At 55.3% G+C, this 21430-nt stretch overlaps 1 protein-coding gene across 2 annotated transcripts; it reads right to left on the reverse strand.

The window, feature by feature from the left end:
- Window positions 1–245: 245 nt before the first annotated feature.
- On the reverse strand, window positions 246–19993 carry EPHX2 (epoxide hydrolase 2). 2 transcript variants are annotated; one of them, XM_082276969.1, is made up of 19 exons: window positions 19878–19993; window positions 17306–17390; window positions 16644–16803; window positions 14558–14748; window positions 11871–11993; window positions 11559–11633; window positions 9622–9717; window positions 9380–9458; window positions 7872–7906; window positions 7763–7789; window positions 6552–6637; window positions 6346–6457; window positions 6174–6248; window positions 5082–5127; window positions 3509–3611; window positions 3314–3383; window positions 2103–2183; window positions 1332–1390; window positions 246–656 (listed from the first exon to the last, which is right to left on the reverse strand). In XM_082276969.1, the coding sequence occupies exons 1-19, from the start codon at window positions 19976–19978 to the stop codon at window positions 572–574; spliced, it is 1689 nt and encodes a 562-aa protein (XP_082133095.1). In that variant the 5' UTR covers window positions 19979–19993; the 3' UTR covers window positions 246–571. The 2 variants fall into 2 exon arrangements, 1 of the variants encoding a protein (XP_082133095.1); XR_014226243.1 differs by lacking the exons at window positions 246–656; window positions 1332–1390 and having other exon boundaries at window positions 2104–2183; window positions 5095–5127.
- Window positions 19994–21430: the final 1437 nt, after the last annotated feature.

Below are 21430 nucleotides of genomic sequence, written 5' to 3' on the forward strand. Positions count from 1 at the left end.
TTATTGGTTGCTGATTAACGACTATCATTTATTAATAATCATTAATTTTTGATTCTCGATTATAGCTTATTAATGACTATTATTGACTATTGATTAATTATTGGTTGCTGATTAGCGACTATCGATTATTAATAATGATTGATTTTTGACTGTCGATTATAGCTCATTATTATGATGGATTATTGATTATTGCTTGCTGATTAGCGGCGATCGATTATTAAGAATGATTGATTTTTGATTCTCGATGATAGCTTATTAATTATTCATTATTGATTATCGATTATTAAGAATTCCATGAAAAACTTCCCGGATTCTCCAGGAAAAGCCCCAGAACGGGATCAGGGGACGATTCCCGGAACCCGAGGACGGCTCCGACCCCAAACTCCCTTCCCAAAGCCCAAAAATTCCCGCCAAAAACAACAACAAAACCCCAACTCCGGCAATGTTTTCCCGGGAATTTTCCCGATTCCCACTCCAAGGCGGGAAATGGAATTCCAAAGGGGCCGAAAATTCTTCCGGAAAAGGCGCGAATCCGAGGGGGGAGGGGAATTCCCGAGGCGAAGATTCCCGCTCAAAGCTTGGAATTGCTGGGGGAAGCGGGAGCCGGGGGCAGCTGCTGCAGCCACTCCAGAAGGATCCGGTTCAGCTCCGCCGGCCTGCGGGAAGGGAGCATTCCCGGGAATGGGCGAGCCGGAATTCCCGGGAATGTTGGGGAGCTGGAATTCCCGGGAATGTTGGGGAAAATCCTAGTGTTGAGGGGAAGGGATGGGGTTGGGATTGGAGCCGGAATTCCCAGGAATGGGGGAGCCGGAATTCCTGGGAATGTTGGGGAAAATCCCACTTTTCAGGGGAAGAGATGGAGCTGGGATTGGAGCCGGAATTCCCGGGAATGTGGGAGCTGGAATTCCCGGGAATGGGGGAGCTGGAATTCCCGGGAATGTGGGAGCCGGAATTCCCGGGAATGGGGGAGCTGGAATTCCTGGGAATGTGGGAAAAAATCCCAGTTTTCAGGGGAAGGGATGGGGTTGGGACTGGAGCCGGAATTCCCAGGAATGTTGGGGAAAATCCCACTTTTCAGGGGAGGAGATGGAGCTGGGATTGGAGCCGGAATTCCCGGGAATGTGGGAGCTGGAATTCCCGGGAATGTGGGAAAAAATCCCAGTGTTGAGGGGAAGGGATGGGGTTGGGATTGGAGCAGGAATTCCCAGGAATGTTGGGGATCAGGGGCAGGGACGGAGCTGGGATTGGAGCCGGAATTCCCGGGAATGTGGGAGCCGGAATTCCCGGGAATGTGGCGCATCCCGGTTTTTCATGGCGCGGGCGATTCCCACCTCTCCAGCTGTGTCCAGTGGCCGCATTCCTGGAGGTGCTCCCGGTGCAGCCGCGGGATCTTGGAAAGGAGGGGATGGAGAAGGGGCCGGAATGGGCCGGGAGCATCCCAGGGAATTCCCAACTTCTCCTTCCATTCCCGCCCCTCCCGCCGCAACGGAAATTCCCAGGTTTTCCCCGCTTTTCCAGGGAATTCCCCGATTTTCCCGCCCCTCTTTTGGGAAGAGAAATTCCCAGACTTTTCCCGTTTTTCCAGAGCATTCCCAGTTTTCCTTTCATTCCCCACACTCCTGCGGGAACTGACATTCCCAAATTTTCCCCATTTTTCCACGGAATTCCCAAGTTTCCTTCCAGTCCCGCCCCTCTTTTGGGAACTGAAATTCCCAATTTTTTCCCACTTTTCCATGGAATTCCCAATTTTCCTGCCCCTCTTGTGGGAACAGAAATTCCCAGAGTTTTCCCGCTTTTCCAGAGAATTCCCGATTTTCCTGCCCCTCTTTTGGGAAGAGAAATTCCCAGGTTTTCCCCACTTTTCCATGGAATTCCCAACTTTTCCTTCCATTCCCACCCCTCTCGTGGGAACTGAAATTCCCACATTTTCCCCACTTTTCCATGGAATTCCCAACTTTCCCTTCCACTCCCGCCCCTCCTGTGGGAGTGGCACTTCCCCGACCTCTCCCACCTTCCAACATTCCCCCAAAATTCCCGGATTTTTCCCGGATTCCCCCAGAATTCCCGGATTTCTCCCGGATTCCCGGCTTTCCCAGGCTCACCCAGGATTCCATGCCCTTGCTGAGGCCGGGGTGCAGCACCGGATCCTTCCCGGCCGTCACCATCAGCGCCGGGATCGGGATCTGCCCAGGGAACGGAGGGAATGGGGGATCCCCGGGGGATCTGGAGGGGATCCCGAGGGGATCCCGAGGGAATTGGGAGGATCCAGAGAGAATCCAGAGGGATTTTCGGTGATCCAGAGGGGATTGGGGATGATCTAGAGGGGATCCAGAGCGAATTTGAGGGATCCAAAGGGGTCGGAAGGGATCCAGAAGGAATTTGGGGGATCCAGAGGGGATCCAGAGGGGATTTAAGGGATCCAAAGGGGATGGAATAGATCCAGAGGGAATTTGGGGGATCTGGAGGGGATCCAGAGGGGGAAAATGGGATTTGGATGATCCCGAGGGGATCCAGAGGGGATTGGGGGGGATCCCAAGGGGATTTCAGGAGTCCAGCGAGAATCTGGGGGATCCAGAGGGGTTCCAGAGGGGGAAAACGGGATTTGGATGATCCTGAGGAGATCCAGAGGGAATTTGGGGGATCCAGAGGGGATCCAGACGGGACAAATGGGATTTAGGGGATCCAGAGGGGATCCCGAGGGAATTGGGGTGATCCAGGGAGGATCGGGATGATCCGGAGGGAACGGAGGGAATGTGGAGGATCCCGAGGGGATCCAGAAGGGATTTGGGTGATCCAGAGGGGATGGAGGGGATCCAGAAGGGACAAATGGGATTTAAGGGATCCAGAGGGGATCCAGAGGGGGAAAATGGAATTTGGATGATCCAGAGGGGATCCAGAGGGGATTTGAGGGATCCAGAGGGGATCCGGAAGGGACAAATGGGATTTAGGGGATCCAGAGGGGATCCCGAGGGAATTGGGGTGATCCAGGGAGGATCGGGATGATCCGGAGGGAACGGAGGGAATGTGGAGGATCCCGAGGGGATCCAGAAGGGATTTGGGTGATCCAGAAGGGATGGAGGGGATCCAGAAGGGACAAATTGGATTTAAGGGATCCAGAGGGGATCCAGGGTGGGGAAATGGAATTTGGGGGATCCAGAGGGGATCCAGATGGGACAAATGGGATTTAGGGGATCCAGAGGGGATCCCAAGGGAATTCAGGTGATCCAGGGAGGATCGGGATGATCCGGAGGGAACGGAGGGAATGTGGAGGATCCCGAGGGGATCTCGGGATGGGCTCGGGATCGGCTCCCACCTTCCTGTCCCTGGCGCTCAGGGCCCAGCTCCAGTTGGCTCTCATGTTCCGGTACCAGTTCAGGGGACCCCTGGGAAAAGCGGGAATTCCGGGAATTCCCAGGAAAAAGCTTTCCCGGGAAATCCCTCTTGGAGCGGGGCTGGGGGCGGATCGCGGGATCGCAGGATCGCCCTCCATCCCGGCTGTGGATCCCACCTGAATCCGGATTTCCGGAATTGCTGGCTGTAATATTCCAGCTCGGCAGGGGGCAGGAGGCGGCTCCCGGGGGGGTTTTCCGGGAATCCCACCAGGAGCCCCCCTGGAGAGAGAGGCCGGAGCTGAGCAGCCGGAATTCAGCCCGAAGATCCGCTGATCCCCCCTTCGGCATTCCCCGAATCCCTCGGGATCCACTCAATCCCCTTGGGAGCCACCCAATCCTCTTGGGATCCAGCCCATCCCCTTGGGATCCAGCCCAATTCATTGGGATCCGCTCCAATTCCCTCGGGATCCAGCCCAATTCATTGGGATCCACTCCAATTCCCTCGGGATCCAGCCCAATTCATCGGGATCCACCCCAATTCATCACGATCCAGCCCAATCCCCTTGGGATCCAGCCCAATCCCCTTGGGATCCAGCCCAATTCATTGGGATCCAGCCCAATTACCTCAGGATCCAGCCCAATCCCCTTCGGGATCCACCCCAATTCATCGGGATCCACCCCAATTCCCTCAGGATCCACCAAAATCCCTCCGTTTCCACCAAAATCCCTCAGGATCCACCCCAAATCATCGGGAGCCACCCCAATTCTCTTGGGATCCACCCCAATTCCCTCAGGATCCACCAAAATCCCTCGGGATCCACCCAATTCCTTCTGGATCCACCCAATTCCCTTGGGATTCACCCCAATTCCCTCAGGATCCACCCAATTCCCTCGGGATCCACCCAAATTCATCGCGATCCAGCCCAATTCCCTCGGGATCCAGCCCAATTCATTGGGATCCAGCCCAAATCCCTCAGGACCCAGTCAAGTTCATCAGGATCCACCCCAATCCCTCAGGATCCAGCCCAAATCCCTCAGGATCCGCCCCAATCCTCTGGGATCCACCCAACCCCCTCAGGATCCACCCCAATCCCTCAGGATCCAGCCCAACCCCTTGGGATCCAGCCCATCCTTCAGGACCCCCCCTCAGGATTCCACAAATCCCTGGGGATCCCTCGAACTGCACAGGATCCCCCCCATCCCCAAATCCCTTGGGACCCCCCTTCCCAGCATCCCCCCATTCCCAGGATCCCCCAAATCCCTTGGGATCCTCATTCCCAGGATCCCCATTCCCAGGATCCCGCAGGATCCCCATTCCCAGGATCCCCCTCATTCCCAAATCCCACAGGATCCCCATTCCCAGGATCCCCCCTCATTCCCAAATCCCCCAGGATCCCCATTCCTAGGATCCCCCCATTCCCAGGATCTTCCCATTCCCAAATCCCCCAGGATCCCCCAAATCCCTTGGGATCCCCATTCCCAGGACCCCCATTCCCAGGATCCCTTGGGATCCCCATTCCCAAATCCCCCAGGATCCCCATTCCCAGGATCCTTTGGGACCCCCATTCCCAGGATCCCTTGGGACTCCCATTCCCAGGATCCCCATTCCCAGGATCCCTTGGGATCCCCATTCCCAGGACCCCCATTCCCAGGATCCCTTGGGACTCCCATTCCCAGGATCCCCATTCCCAGGATCCCTTGGGATCCCCATTCCAGGATCCCTCCCCCCCCCCCCGCAGCATTCCCGACCTCTCTCCCGGACCCTGTGGAAGTCGAGGTCGAAGGGAAGCCGATCCTGCGGGAACAGGGAATGAGGGATCCGGCCCCGCGAGGGCTCCTGGCATTCCCAGGAATTCGGGATCCCTCCGATCCCACGCGGGAGCCAACACCAGGAATCGCTGCATCCCGAGGGATTCGGGATCCCCGGATAACGGAGCCGAATCGCGGGAATCGCGGGAATCCAGGGAAGACGCCGGAATCCGGGATGCTCCGGGATCGAGGGGCCCCGGGGGATGCTCCGAAAGCGCGCCGGGATCGGGGAATCCTTCGGGATCCTGTTCCAGCCCCTCCGCCCAGCCCATGGAGCCCAGCCCATGGATCCCATTGGATCCCATCCCATCGATCCCATCCCATGGATCAATCCCATGGATCCTATCCCATGGATCCATCCCATCAATCCCATCCCATTGATCCATCCCATCAATCCCATCCCATTGATCCATCCCATCGATCCCATCCCATGGATCCATCCCAGCCCATTTATCCCATCCCATGGATCCCACAGATCCCATCCCCATCCCATCCCATGGATCCCATCCCATTATCCCACAGATCCCATCCCATCGATCCCATCCCACCCTGCCCCATCCCATTGGATCCCATGGATTGCATCCCAGGGATCCCATCCCATCCCATGGATCCGGTCCCATGGATCCCATCCCATGGATCCCACTCCATCCCATCCCATCCCACCGATCCCATCCCATCCCATCCCATTATCCAATGGATCCCATCCCACCCCATCCCATCCCATTGGATCCCATGGATTGCATCCCACAGATCCCATCCCATCCCATGGATCCCGTCCCATGGATCCCATCCCATGGATCCCGTCCCATGGATCCAATCCCACAGATCCCATCCCATTATCCCATGGATCCCATCCCATGGATCCCATCCCATGGATCCCACTCCATCCCATCCCATCCCATCCCATCCCACAGATCCCATCCCATCCCATGGATCTCATCCCATGGATCCATCCCATCCCATCCCATCCCATCCCATCCCATCCCATCCCATCCCATCCCCCAGATCCCCCAGATCCCCTCCCGGCACCACCTCCCGCCGCGAGGAGCGGATCAGGATCTTCAGCGTCCTTCCGATGTCCTTTTCCAGCTCCGCTTCCGCCACTCCCTACGGAGAAAAAAACCGGGAAAAACCCCCACAGATCACCCCAAAGGGCCCAGATCCTTAAAAAAAAAAACCCGGGAAAAGCTCCGGGAATTCTCACGGGCTCCTGGAAGTAGAGCTGGTAATCGAAGGCGGGATGAGATCCCAACTTTTCCATGATGTCCACGCCGGGATCCGCCGGCCGGTACGGAGTGTTCAGCGAGGCCACGGCTCTGGGAATTTGCCGGGCGGGAAAATTCGGGATCGAGCCGGGATTTTTGGGGGGATGCCGGAGCCTCTGGAATGCCGGGCTATTCCCGGACTCACCGGAGCCTCTCGGGATAGAACAGGGCCATGTTCCAGGCCACGGCTCCGCCCCAGTCGTGGCCCACCAGGACAACCTGCGGGATTCCCTACGGAAAAGGGAAAGTTGGGATCGCCCTCCCCCGCCCAGCATTCCCGCTTTTCACTCCTCCAGTCACTCCAACCCCTCGGGAGAATCCCGGGATTCTTCCCGGCTGTGATTCCCAAACATTCCAGCCCCTCAGGAGGATCCCAGAGTTCTCCCAGCTGAGATTCCCAAACATTCCGGCCCCTTGGGATCATCCCAGGAATCCCAGGAATCCTGGGATTCTCCCAGGTGTGATTCCCAGTGATTCCAGCCCCTTGGGATCATCCCAGGAATCCCAGGGTCCTTCCAGCCCCTTGGGATCATCCCAGGAATTCCAGAAATCCCAGGGTCCTTCCAGCTGTGATTCCCAAGCATTCCAGCCCCCTTGGAGCATCCTGGAATTCTCCCAGCTGTGATTCCCAGTGATTCCAGCCCCTTGGGATCATCCCAGGAATCCCAGGATCCTTCCAGCTGTGATTCCCAGTGATTCCAGACCCTCAGGAAGATCCTGGAATTCTCCCAACTGTGATTCCCAGTGATTCCAGCCCCTTGGGAGAATCCCAGAAATCCCAGAATCCTTCCAGCCCCCTTGGGATCATCCCAGGAATTCCAGGAATCCCAGGGTCCTTCCAGCTGTGATTCCCAAACATTCCAGCCCCCTTGGGATCATCCCAGAAATCCCAGGATTCTCCCAGCTGTGATTCCCGGCTATCCCAGATCCTTGGGATCATCTCAGTTATTCCAGGAATCCCAGGATCCTTCCAGCTGTGATTCCCAAACATTCCGGCCCCTTGGGATCATCCTGGAATTCTCCCAGCTGTGATTCCCAAACATTCCGGCCCCTCAGGAGGATCCCAGAATTCTCCCAGCTGTGATTCCCAAACATCCCAGCCCCTTGGGAGAATCCCAGAAATCCCAGGATCCTTCCAGCCCCCTTGGGACCATCCCCAAAATCCCAGGATTCATCCCATTCCCATCCCGAAAATCCCTCCCACGGCAAACACCAGGAGGGGCTCGGTGCCTTTCCGAGGATTCCGGGAGCTGCCGCATCCCAAGGATGGGAAGGAGGAGGGAAAAAAAAAACCATCCAGAAGGAGAAATCCCAAGTTTTCCCGGAAAACCAGACCCGGCCAGGGCGGCTCCTCACCAGTTTATCCAAGAAAGTCACAAAATCCTGGGAAAAGGAGCGGGAAAGGGGATGGGATCCCATGGGGATCATCCCTGCCCGGCCGCCGCCGTTCCCAGCAATGCCTCACCTTGCAGATCTGCTCCTGGGAATATTCCGGGATATCTGCCGGGAAAACGGCGTCTCCATGGAGCTCCAGTTTCCATGGAGCTGTTCCCGGCATCCATCCCCTCCTGGGATTGGTCATTCCAAGCCCATCCCGGAATTCCCGGAATTCCCAGCTCACATTCCCACATCCATCTCCCACCAGGATTGGTCATTCCAAGCCCATCCCATCCCATCCCATCCCAGAATTCCCAGAATTCCCAGCTCACATTCCCACATCCATCCCCTCCTGGGATTGGTCATTCCCATCCCATCCCATCCCAGAATCCCCGGAATTCCCAGAATTCCCAGCTCACATTCCCACATCCATCCCCCTCCCAGATTGACCATTCCAAGCCCATCCCATCCCAGAATTCCCGGAATTCCCAGAATTCCCGGCTCACATTCCCACATCCATCCCCCTCCCAGATTGACCATTCCAAGCCCATTCCATCCCAGAATTCCCGGAATTCCCAGAATTCCCAGCTCACATTCCCACATCCATCCCCTCCTAGGATTGGCCATTCCCATCCCATCCCATCCCAAAATTCCCAGAATTCCCGGAATTCCCAGCTCACATTCCCACATCCATCCCCTCCTGGGATTGTTCATTCCAAGCTCATCCCAGAATTCCCAGAATTCCCAGCTCACATTCCCACGTCCATCCCCCCCAGATTGGTCATTCCCATCCCATCCCAGAATTCCCAGTTCACGTTCCCGCATCCGTCCCTGCCCAGGATTGGTCATTCCAAGCTCATCCTGGAATTCCCAGAATTCCCGGCTCACATTCCCACATCCATCCCCTCCTGGGATTGGTCATTCCCATCCCATCCCATCCCAGAATTCCCAGAATTCCCAGAATTCCCAGCTCACATTCCCACATCCATCCCCTCCTGGGATTGGTCATTCCCATCTCATCCCATTCCATCCCAGAATTCCTGGAATCCCCGGAATTCCCAGCTCACATTCCCGCATCCATCCCCTCCTGGGATTGGTCATTCCAATCCCATCCCATCCCAGAATTCCCGGAATTCCCAGCTCACATTCCCACATCCATCCCCTCCTGGGATTGGTCATTCCAAGCTCATCCCAGAATTCCCGGAATTCCCAGCTCACATTCCCACGTCCATCCCCCCCAGATTGGTCATTCCCATCCCATCCCAGAATTCCCAGCTCACATTCCCGGCATCCATCCCTTCCTGGGATTGGCCAATCCCATCCCAGAATTCCCAGAATTCCCAGCTCACATTCCCGCATCCACCTCCCACCAGGATTGGTCATTCCCATCCCATTCCATCCCAGAATTCCCAGAATTCCCGGAATTCCCAGCTCACATTCCCACCTCCATCCCCTCCTAGGATTGGTCATTCCAATCCCATCCCATCCCATCCCAGAATTCCCAGAATTCCCGGAATTCCCAGCTCACATTCCCACCTCCATCCCCCTCCCGGATTGACCATTCCCCTCCCAGAATTCCCGGAATTCCCGGCTCACCCGGCGGAGCCGTGGATTCCCCGTATCCCTTCATTTCCAGGGCGATCACCCGGAATCCGGCATCGGCCAGCGCCGGGATCTGCCGCGGAGGGAGGGAGGGAGAGCGGCGCATTCCAAAGGCTGCACAGACCCCCCCCCGGATCCCATCCCAGCATTCCCAGGAATTCGGGAAGAGCCTCGGGAATGGCGCCTCCACCCCCTCCCCCACCCGCCGGATTCCCGAATTCCCGAATTCCCATCACCTGGAAGCGCCAGGAGAGCCAGGATTCCGGGAATCCGTGGCACAGGCAGAGCACGGGGCCCTGGCCCAGTTCCACGAAGTGCAGCCGCACTCCCGGCTGGAAAAAAACGGGAATTCCTCATGGATCCGGGGCAAGCGGAACCTCCCCCGGGGCCCGCAGCTGGAATGCCGGAATTCCGGAGTGCAGCGTCCCCTTCCAGCCTGGAATTCCAGAGCCCTCCATCCCCTTCAGCTTGGAATTCCGGAGGCCACCACCTGGAATTCCAGTTCCCACCACCCTCTCCAGCCCAGAATTCCAGAGCCCCCCATCCCCTTCAGCCTGGAATTCTGGAGCCCATTCCCTGGAATTCCAGAGGCCATCAACCCTCCCAGCCTGGAATTCCAGAGCTTTCCACCCCTTCCAGCCTGGAATTCCAGATCCCATCACCCCTTCCAGCCTGGAATTCTGGAGGCCACCACTTGGAATTCCAGAGCCCATCACTCTCTCCAGCCTGGAATTCCAGATCCCATCACGTCTTCCAGTCTGGAATTCTGGAGCCCATCCCCTGGAATTCCAGAGCCCCACATCCCCTCCAGCCTGGAATTCCACATCCCACCACCCTCTCCAGCCTGGAATTCCAGAGGCCACCACCTGCTCCAACCCAGAATTCCAAAGCCCCCCATCCCCTTCAGTCTGGAATTCCAGAGCCCATTCCCTGGAATTCCAGAGCCCTCCACCCCCTCCAGCTCAGTATTCCAGAGCTTTTCACCCCCTCCAGCCCAGCATTCCAGAGGCCACCACCCCTCCCAGCCTGGAATTCCAGAGCCCACCTCCTGGAATTCCAGTTCCCACCACCTCTTCCAGTCTGGAATTCTGGAGCCCATCCCCTGGAATTCCAGAGCCCCACATCCCCTCCAGCCCAGAATTCCACATCCCACCACCCTCTCCAGCCTGGAATTCCAGAGCTTTCCACCTGCTCCAACCCAGAATTCCAAAGCCCCCCATCCCCTTCAGCCTGGAATTCCAGAGCCCATCCCCTGGAATTCCAGAGCCCTCCACCCCCTCCAGCTCAGTATTCCAGAGCTTTCCACCCCCTCCAGCCCAGCATTCCAGAGGCCACCACCCCTTCCAGCCTGGAATTCCAGTTCCCACCACCCTCTCCAGCCTGGAATTCCAGAGGCCACCACCTGCTCCAACCCAGAATTCCAAAGCCCCCCATCCCCTTCAGCCTGGAATTCTGGAGCCCATTCCCTGGAATTCCAGAGCTTTCCACCACCCTCTCCAGCCTGGAATTCCAGAGCCCACCATCCTCTCCAGTCTGGAATTCCAGAGCCCTCCACCCCCTCCAGCCCAGCATTCCAGAGCTTTCCACTCCTTCCAGCCCAACATTCCAGTTCCCACCACCCCTTTCCAGCCTGGAATTCTGGAGCCCATCCCCTGGAATTCCAGAGCCCATCACCCCTTCCAGCCTGGAATTCTGGAGGCCACCACTTGGAATTCCAGAGCCCACCACCCCCTCCAGCCCAACATTCCAGAGCTTTCCACTCCTTCCAGCCTGGAATTTCAGAGCCCACCACCCCTTCCAGCCTGGAATTCTGGAGCCCATCCCCTCACATTCCAGAGCTTTCCACCACCCCTTCCAGCCTGGCATTCCAGAGGTTTCCACCCCTTCCAGCCTGGAATTCTGGAGCCCATCCCCTGGAATTCCAGAGCCCCCCATCCCATCCAGCCCAACATTCCAGAGCCCATCACCCTCCCAGCCTGGAATTCCAGCTCCCACCACCTGCAATTCCACTCCCCACCACCCTCTCCATCCCAAAATTCCAAATCCCCCTGGAACACCCGGAGAATTCCCAAAGGCCGCAGCAGCTCCTCGTTCCATCCCCAACCCCGGATCCCCCCACATTCCCAAAAAACCCCGCGGATCTTCCCGAGCCCCCGGAGCCCTCATTCCGTACCCGGATGGAGACGTAGCCGTGCGTGACCCCGGCCGGATCGCACGGAATCGGCAGCGGCTCCTCCTGGCCCAGGAGCTGCGGGATGAGCCGGGAATGAGCTCCTGGAATTCCATGGGATATCCCACCCGGATGCTGCCGACCCCAGAACCGGATCCCATCTCTCCCAGCTCTCCAGGAATTATGGAATCATGCAATTCCTTGGAGTCCGGGATGACCTTCGAGCTGGTTATTCCAACCTTTTGCCGTGGGAAGGGCGAATCCCATTGGAATTTCTGGGAATTCTGAGAATTCCGGGTGGCTTTTTCCCCGTACCTGGACCCCGGAGAGTTCCTGCAGCTCCCTGAGGGCGGAGTCGGGGTCCCGGACCAGGATCGTGGCCATTCCCAAATCCCGCGCCGCCGCCAGGTTCTCCGCCTGGTCATCCAGGAGGATCGCCTGGAAAATGCCCCCCATTCCCAGGGTTTTTTGGGATTGTGGCATCTCCTGAGGCTTCAAATCCCTGGGAATCATCCAAGGATTTGGGAGGCTGGAAAATCCCCCATTCCCAGGGTTTTTTTTGGGATTGTGGCACATCCTGAGGGTTCAAATCCCTGGGAACATCCAAGGATTTGTAGGGCTGGAAAACCCCCCATTCCCAGGTTTTTTTGGGATTGTGGCATCTCCTGAGGTTTCCTAATCCCGGGAAAATCCAAGGATTTGTAGGCCTGGAAAATCCCCCATTCCCAGGGGTTTTTTGGGATCAGAGCACCTCCTGAGCTTTCCTAATCCCGGGAACAGCCAAGGTGGCATCTCCTGAGGCTTCAAATCCCTGGGAACATCCAAGGATTCATCCAAGGATTTGTGGGATTGGAAGAACCCCCCATTCCCAGGTTTTTTTTGGGATTGTGGCACATCCTGAGGTTTCCTAATCCTGGGAACATCCAAGGATTTGTAGGGCTGGAAAATCCCCCATTCCCAAGGTTTTTTTGGGATTGTGGCATCTCCTGAGGTTTCCTAATCCTGGGAACAGCCAAGGATTTGGGAGCCTGGAAAATCCCCCATTCCCAGGGTTTTTTGGGATTGTGGCATCTCCTGAGGTTTCCTAATCCCGGGAACAGCCAAGGATTCAATCCAAGGATTTGTGGGGCTGGAAAATCCCCCATTCTCAGGGGTTTTTTGGGATCAGAGCACCTCCTGAGCTTTCCTAATCCCGGGAACAGCCAAGGTGGCATCTCCTGAGGCTTCAAATCCCTGGGAACATCCAAGGATTCATCCAAGGATTTGTGGGATTGGAAGAACCCCCCATTCCCAGGTTTTTTTGGGGATTGTGGCACATCCTGAGGTTTCCTAATCCTGGGAACATCCAAGGATTTGTAGGGCTGGAAAATCCCCCATTCCCAGGGTTTTTTGGGATTGTGGCACCTCCTGAGGCTTCAAATCCCTGGGAATCATCCAAGGATTTGTAGGGCTGGAAAAACCCCCATTCCCAGGTTTTTTGGGGATTGTGGCATCTCCTGAGGTTTCCTAATCCCGGGAACAGCCAAGGATTTGTGGGCCTGGAAAATCCCCCATTCCCAGGGATTTTTTTGGGGATTGTGGCATCTCCTGAGGTTTCCTAATCCCGGGAAAATCCAAGGATTTGTAGGCCTGGAAAATCCCCCATTCCCAGGTTTTTTTGGGATCAGGGCACCTCCTGTGGCCTCACTCCAATGATTCATCCAAGGATTTGTGGGATTGGAGGAACCCTCCCATTCCCAGGGATTTTTTTTGGGATCAGGGCATCTCCTGCGGCTTCAAATCCGTGGGATTCATCCAAGGATTTGGGAGCCTGGAAAATCCCCCATTCCCAGGGTTTTTTTGGGATTGTGGCATCTCCTGAGGTTTCCTAATCCCGGGAACATCCAAAGATTTGTAGGCCTGGAAAATCCCCCATTCCCAAGGTTTTTTTGGGATTGTGGCACCTCCTGAGGCTTCAAATCCCGGGAACATCCAAGGATTTGTAGGGCTGGAAAATCCCCCATTCCCAGGGTTTTTTTGGGATTATGGCATCTCCTGAGGTTTCCTAATCCCGGGAACATCCAAGGATTTGTAGGCCTGGAAAACCCCCCATTCCCAGGTTTTTTTGGGATTGTGGCATCTCCTGAGGTTTCCTAATCCCGGGAAAATCCAAGGATTTGTAGGCCTGGAAAATCCCCCATTCCCAGGGTTTTTTTGGGATTGTGGCATCTCCTGAGGTTTCCTAATCCCGGGAACAGCCAAGGATTCAATCCAAGGATTTGTGGGGCTGGAAAATCCCCCATTCTCAGGGGTTTTTTGGGATCAGAGCACCTCCTGAGCTTTCCTAATCCCGGGAACAGCCAAGGTGGCATCTCCTGAGGCTTCAAATCCCTGGGAACATCCAAGGATTCATCCAAGGATTTGTGGGATTGGAAGAACCCCCCATTCCCAGGTTTTTTTGGGGATTGTGGCACATCCTGAGGTTTCCTAATCCTGGGAACATCCAAGGATTTGTAGGGCTGGAAAATACCCCATTCCCAAGGTTTTTTTGGGATTGTGGCATCTCCTGAGGTTTCCTAATCCTGGGAACAGCCAAGGATTTGGGAGCCTGGAAAATCCCCCATTCCCAGGGTTTTTTGGGATTGTGGCACCTCCTGAGGCTTCAAATCCCTGGGAATCATCCAAGGATTTGGGAGCCTGGAAAATCCCCCATTCCCAGGGATTTTTTTGGGGATTGTGGCATCTCCTGAGGTTTCCTAATCCCGGGAAAATCCAAGGATTTGTAGGCCTGGAAAATCCCCCATTCCCAGGGTTTTTTTGGGATTGTGGCACCTCCTGAGGTTTCCTAATCCTGGGAACATCCAACGATTCACCCAAGAATTTGTGGGATTGGAAAAACCCCCCATTCCCAGGTTTTTTTTGGGATCAGGCCACCTCCTGTGGCTTCAATCCAACAATTCACCCAAAGATTTGCGGGATTGGAAGAACCCCCCATTCCCAGGTTTTTTTTGGGATCGCGGCACCTGCTGCGGCTGCGCCTGCAGCGCCTCCAGGGCGTAGGAGTAGATCCCGGGATCTGGTTGGCACATCCCGATCCGGCAGGATTCCAGGACCAGGTCGAAGTGGCGCCGGAGCCGCTCCAGGAGCGCGGCCGCGGCGGATCGGCCGTCGCTGTCGTCCACCCAGTTGTTGGTCAGGACGCAGGTCTTGAATCCTGGGAAAAGCTTGGAATTCTCAGCCCGGAGCGTCGGATTCCTGCTCGTCCTCCTCTCCTCCTCATCCGGGGTTTTCGGAGATGTTCTCATCCCAGGATTTGGGGGTTCGAGGCTCTCTCCGGAAGAAGATTCCAGGGAGGAGGGTGAGGGATGGGCAGGAGGGTTTGGGGATATCCATAGGGGACATTCCCGGTGGGATCGAGGGATGGGCAGGAGGGGAATGACCAGGATTCCATAGAGGGAATGACCAGGATTCCATAGGGAATGACCAGGATTCCATAGGGAGTGACCAGGATTCCATAGGGAAGTGACCAGGATTCCATAGGGAGTGACCAGGATTCCATAGGGGGGAATGACCAGGATTCCACAGGGGAATGACCGGGATTCCATAGGGGGAGTGACCAGGATTCCACAGGGGGAAGTGACCGGGATTCCACAGGGGAGTGACCGGGATGTTGTGGTGGGACCAACCAGGACCTGGCACTGGAGAACCAACCACAGCTCCAGGGTGGAACCAACCAGGACCTGGCACTGGAACCAACCACAACCCCATGGTGGGACCCACCAGGACTTTATGGTGGAACCAACCAGGACCTTGTCCTGAGACCAAACAGGACTTCATGGTGGAACCCACCAGGACCTTGTGGTGGAACCAACCAGGACCTTGTCCTGTGACCAACCAGGACCTGGCACTGGAGAACAAAGCACAACTCCAGGGTGGAACCAACCAGGACCTGGCAATGGAACCAACCACAACCCCATGGTGGGACCCACCAGGATCTTGTGGTGGAACCAACCAGAACTCCATGGTGGGACCAACCAGGACCTGGCGCTGGAACCAACTGGGATCTCATGGTGGGACCCACCAGGACCTGGGGCTGGAACCAACCAGGACCTGGCACTGGAGAACCAACCACAGCTCCATGGTGGGACCCACCAGGACCTGGGGCTGGAACCAACCAGGACCTGGTCCCGTGACCAACCAGGACCTGGCACTGGAGAACCAACCACGACTCCATGGTGGGACCAACCAGGACCTTGTGCTGAGACCAACCACAACCCCATGGTGGGACCCACCAGGACCTTGTCCTGTGACCAACCAGGACCTTGTCCTGTGACCAACCAGGACCTGAGGCTGGAGAACCAACCACAACTCCATGGTGGGACCAACCAGGACTTTATGGTGGAACCAACCAGGACCTTGTCCTGAGACCAAACAGGACTTCATGGTGGAACCCACCAGGACCTTGTGGTGGAACCAACCAGGACCTTGTCCTGTGACCAACCAGGACCTGGCACTGGAGAACAAAGCACAACTCCAGGGTGGGACCAACCAGGACGTTCTGGTGGAACCAACCAGGACCTTGTCCTGTGACCAACCAGGACCTGGGGCTGGAGAACCAACCACAACTCCAGGGTGGAACCAACCAGGACCTTGTCCTGAGACCAAACAGGACTCCATGGTGGGACCAACCAGGACCTGGCGCTGGAACCAACTGGGATCTCATGGTGGGACCCACCAGGACCTTGTGCTGTGCCCAACCAGGACCTGGCACTGGAGAACCAACCACAACTCCATGGTGGGACCTACCAGGACGTTATGGTGGGACCAACCAGGACCTTGTCCTGAGACCGACCACAACCCCATGGTGGGACCTACCAGGACCTTGTCCTGAGACCAACCACAACCCCATGGTGGGATCTACCAGGACCTTGTCCCGTGCCCAACCAGGACCTGGCACTGGAGAACCAACCACAACTCCATGGTGCGACCAACCAGGACTTTGTGCTGTGCCCAACCAGGACCCCAATGATGGCCCCTCCCTGGTGGCCTCTCCCATTCTCCATCCCACCATTCCCACCATTCCCACCATTCCCACCATTCCCGACCCACCATTCCAGCGCAGGATCCCGGCCACCCTCAGCATGCGGACATTGATGCTGCCCTGAGCCTGCAGGTCCTGGAAGGGCCGAGCGGCGGAGAAGGCGCCGGGAATGGCGATTCCCAAGGAAGAGGCGCGGCGCCGGCAGCCTTCATCCGCCTCGGAAAACAGCTGGAAAAGCCACGGAATGCCGGAGATTTCCCACTTGGAAAAGCCCTCGGAGGCCACCAAACCCAAGCCGTGGCCACCACAAATCCGTCACCCCAAGGGCCACATCCACAGGGATTGGGATCCTTCCGGGAATGGCCTCATCCCAACGTCTGAGAGGCTTTTCCGGGAAGGACCCGATCCCAAAATCCTCCCCGCGCCAGGAATTTGGCTTTCGGCTTCTCCTTGGGATATTTATGGCAAAGCAGGGATTAAATTCCAGGCGGGATTGAGCCCATCGCATCTCCTCCCTCAACAACCTCCCGGCGCCCTTGGATTATTCCCAAAAAACCCCGAGCCTGATCCTCCTTCCCTGATCCCAAAAAAACCCCGAGCCTGATCCATCCCTTATCCCAAAAAACCCCCAAGCCTGATCCTCCTTCCCTGATCCCAAAAAACCCCGAGCCTGATCCTCCTTCCCCGATCCCAGAGGATTTTCCAGAGGCTCATTCCCAAAAAACCCCACCTGGCTCAAGGTGATTTGTCCCCTCAAGGCTCTGGAATAGGAGCTTTGGGATCCGCCGGAAAGGAGCACATCCCAGAGGAAATTCCTGCCGGGAAAAGCGGGAAAAGCCGCTCAGGATGGAATTTTGGGGAGAAAAAATTGGGAAAAGCTGCTCAGGATGGAATTTTTGGAGCAGAAAAATCAGGAAAAGCCGCTCAGGATGGAATTTCTGGAGAGGAAAATCGGGAAAATCATGATGGAATTTTGGGGGGAGGAAAAGTGGGAAAAGCTGCTCAGGATGGAATTTTGGGGAGGAAAAATTGGGAAAAGCTGCTCAGGATGGAATTTTGGGGAGGAAAAGTGGGAAAAGTTGCTCAGGATGGAATTTCTGGGGGAGAAAAATTGGGAAAAGCTGCTCAGGATGGAATTTTGGGGAGGAAAAGTGGGAAAAGTTACTCCGGATGGAATTTTGGGGGAGGAAAAGTGGGAAAAGTTACTCCGGATGGAATTTTTGGGGAGAAAAAGTGGGAAAAGTTACTCAGGATGGAATTTTTGGGGAGAAAAATTCGGAAAAAATGCTCAGGATGGAATTTTTGGGAGAAAAATCGGGAAAAGCCACTCAGGATGGAATTTTGGGGAGAAAAATTGGGAAAAGCTGCTCAGGATGGAATTTTGGGGAGAAAAATTGGGAAAAGCCGCTCAGGATGGAATTTTTGGGGAGGAAAAGTGGGAAAAACTGCTTAGGATGGAATTTTTCGGGAGAAAAATTGGGAAAAACTGCTCAGGATGGAATTTTGGGGAGAAAAAGTGGGAAAAGCTGCTCAGGATGGAATTTTGGGAGAAAAATTGGGAAAAGCTGCTCAGAATGGAATTTTGGGGGAGGAAAAGTGGGAAAAGCTGCTCAGGATGGAATTTTTCGGGAGAAAAAGTGGGAAAAGCTGCTCAGGATGGAATTTTGGGGAGAAAAATTGGGAAAAGCTGCTCAGGATGGAATTTTGGGAGAAAAATTGGGAAAAGCTGCTCAGAATGGAATTTTGGGGGAGGAAAAGTGGGAAAAGCTGCTCAGGATGGAATTTTGGGGAGAAAAATTGGGAAAAGCTGCTCAGGATGGAATTTTGGGAGAAAAATTGGGAAAAGCTGCTCAGAATGGAATTTTGGGGGAGGAAAAGTGGGAAAAGCTGCTCAGGATGGAATTTTTCGGGAGAAAAAGTGGGAAAAGCTGCTCAGGATGGAATTTTGGGGAGAAAAATTGGGAAAAGCTGCTCAGGATGGAATTTTGGGGAGGAAAAGTGGGAAAAGTTGCTCAGGATGGAATTTCTGGGGGAGAAAAATTGGGAAAAGCTGCTCAGGATGGAATTTTGGGGAGGAAAAGTGGGAAAAGTTACTCCGGATGGAATTTTTGGAGCAGAAAAATCGGGAAAATCAGGATGGAATTTTTGGTGGAGGAAAAGTGGGAAAAACTGCTCAGGATGGAATTTTGGGGAGGAAAAATTGGGAAGAGCTGCTCAGGATGGAAATTTGGGGAGGAAAAGTGGGAAAAGCTGCTCAGGATGGAATTTCTGGGGGAGAAAAATTGGGAAAAGCCGCTCAGGATGGAATTTCTGGAGAGGAAAATCGGGAAAATCAGGATGGAATTTTGGGAGGGAGGAAAAGTGGGAAAAGCTGCTCAGGATGGATTTTTGGGGAGAAAAATTGGGAAAAACTGCTCAGGATGGAATTTTGGGGAGAAAAAGTGGGAAAAGCTGCTCAGAATGGAATTTTGGCTAGAAAAAGTGGGAAAAGCTGCTCAGGATGGAATTTTGGGGAGGAAAAGCGGGAAAAGCTGCTCAGGATGGATTTTGGGGGAAGAAAATCGGGATCCAAGGGCACGGAGCTCCGTCCCCATCTGTCATTCCCAAGACTTTTATTCCCACCGGGAATTTTGCCAGGGATAAGGTGATGAGTGAGGGATTTTGGGAGTCGTAAATCAGGGAGAAACGAGGCCGGGATCGATGGGAATGAATTCCTCAGAGCGATAAATTCCCAAAAAATCTCATCCCGAAAAATCGGCTTCGGCCGTTGCCGTCTTTAATCACCGGGAAAAATCGCTGGGTGGTCCAATTTTTGGGGGGGGAATTTATTATCCCAGGGTTTTATTTTTTGGGAATTTATTATCCCAAGGTTTTATTTTTGGGGGATTTATTATCCCAGGGTTTGATTTTTTGGGGATTTATTATCCCAGGGTTTATTTTTTGGGGATTCATTATCCCAGGGTTTGATTTTTTTGGGAATTTATTATCCCAGCGCCCCATATCCACGGAGGGATCCCAAATTTCTCATTCCCGGATTTTTTCTTTTCCCTCCCCAAATTTGCCGCTCCCCCTCCCCCATTCCAAAATCCCCAAAAGGTGCGGGCGGGCGCCGCCAACCACAAAATTTACGCGTCGTCTCTATGGTTCTCCGGCAGAGCGGCCCTCCATTGAGGCGCGGGCGGGCGCGTTAGGCCAAGCCAGGCCGTGCCAGGCCGTGCCAGGCCGAGCCGTGCCAAACCGTGCCAAACCGAGCCAAACCGTGCCAAACCGAGTCAAACTGTGCCAAGCGAGCCGTGCCCTACCTAGGCAAGCCCCATTCCCGCTCGCACGAGCCCAGGAAGTGCTGCAGACCCGGCCCGAACAAAACCCCACCGAGGTCGAAGAGCACCGCCCGCCGCGCCATGGCCGCCGCCGGAACCGGGACTCGAACCCGCGACCTCGACCTTTGGCAGCGCTCAGGCCACGCCCCCTCCGCACCGAGGCCACGCCCCCTCACTGAAGCCACGCCCCCCGTTGGTCCCGGCCCCGGCCCCAGTCCCGGTTTGCCCCAAATCCCGGGATTTTCCCCCAAATTGGAGGCGCCGGGAAGGGGCTGGGAGGGGATTTTGGGGTTTTGGGGGTTTAAAGGGGGATATTTTTGGGGTCCCAGGGGGATTTTTGGGGGTTTAAAGGGGGATTTTTGGGGTCACGGAGGGATTTTAGGGTCCCGGGTGGAATTTGGGGTGGTCCCAGTGGGATTTTTGGGGTCCCAGAGGGATTTTGGGAATCACAATCGGATTATGGGGCCACTGAAGGATTTTTGGGGTCACATTGGGATTTTGGGGTCCCAGGGGGATTTTTTGGGGTCCCAGGGGGATTTTGGGGGGAGTCACAATGGGATTTTGGGGAGTCCCATTGGGATTTTTTGGGGTCCCAGAGGGATTTTGGGGTCACTGAAGGATTTTGGGAATCCCAGTGGGATTTTTGGGGTCCCAGAGGGATTTTGGGGATCACAATCGGATTATGGGGCCACTGAAGGATTTTTGGGGTCGCAGGTGGATTTTTTGGGGTCCCAGGGGGATTTTTGGGGGTCCCAGCGGGATTTTTGGGGGGTCCCAGAGGGATTTTTGGGGGTCCCAGAGGGATTTTGGGAATCACAATCGGATTATGGGGCCACTGAAGGATTTTTGGGGTCACATTGGGATTTTGGGGTCCCATTGGGATTTTTTGGGGTCCCAGAGGGATTTTGGGGTCACTGAAGGATTTTGGGGTTCCCAGTGGGATTTTTGGGGTCCCAGAGGGATTTTGGGGATCACAATCGGATTATGGGGCCACTGAAGGATTTTTGGGGTCGCAGGTGGATTTTTTGGGGTCCCAGGGGGATTTTTGGGGGTCCCAGCGGGATTTTTGGGGGGTCCCAGAGGGATTTTTGGGGGTCCCAGAGGGATTTTGGGAATCACAATCGGATTATGGGGCCACTGAAGGATTTTTGGGGTCACATTGGGATTTTGGGGTCCCATTGGGATTTTTTGGGGTCCCAGAGGGATTTTGGGGTCACTGAAGGATTTTGGGAATCCCAGTGGGATTTTTGGGGTCCCAGAGGGATTTTGGAGATCACAATCGGATTATGGGGTCACTGAAGGATTTTTGGGGTCGCAGGTGGATTTTGGGGTCCCAGGGGGATTTTTTGGGGTCCCAGGGGGATTTTTGGGGGTCCAAGGGGATTTTTTGGGGTCCCAGTGGGATTTTGGGAATCACAATCGGATTATGGGGTCACTGAAGGATTTTGGGGGTCGCAGGTGGATTTTGGGGTCCCAGGGGGATATTTGGGGTCCCAGGGGGATTTTTGGGGTCCCAGAGGGATTTTGGGAATCAC

The sequence above is a fragment of the Coloeus monedula genome (assembly GCF_965178545.1).
Source record: "Coloeus monedula genome assembly, chromosome: 2".
In the NCBI taxonomy this organism is placed as follows: Eukaryota; Metazoa; Chordata; class Aves; order Passeriformes; family Corvidae; genus Coloeus; species Coloeus monedula.

Bases quoted from the DNA above. Each gene is read 5' to 3' on its own strand.
- EPHX2 (XM_082276969.1), bottom strand. From the start codon at position 19,978: ATGGCGCGGCGGGCGGTGCTCTTCGACCTCGGTGGGGTTTTGTTCGGG. The intron at 9,459-9,621 runs GTGATGGGAATT...CCTCCGCGGCAG, and splicing joins GGCTCTCCTGGCGCTTCCAG to ATCCCGGCGCTGGCCGATGC. The intron at 7,907-9,379 runs GTGAGCCGGGAA...TTTTCCCGGCAG, and splicing joins GGAATCCACGGCTCCGCCGG to ATATCCCGGAATATTCCCAG.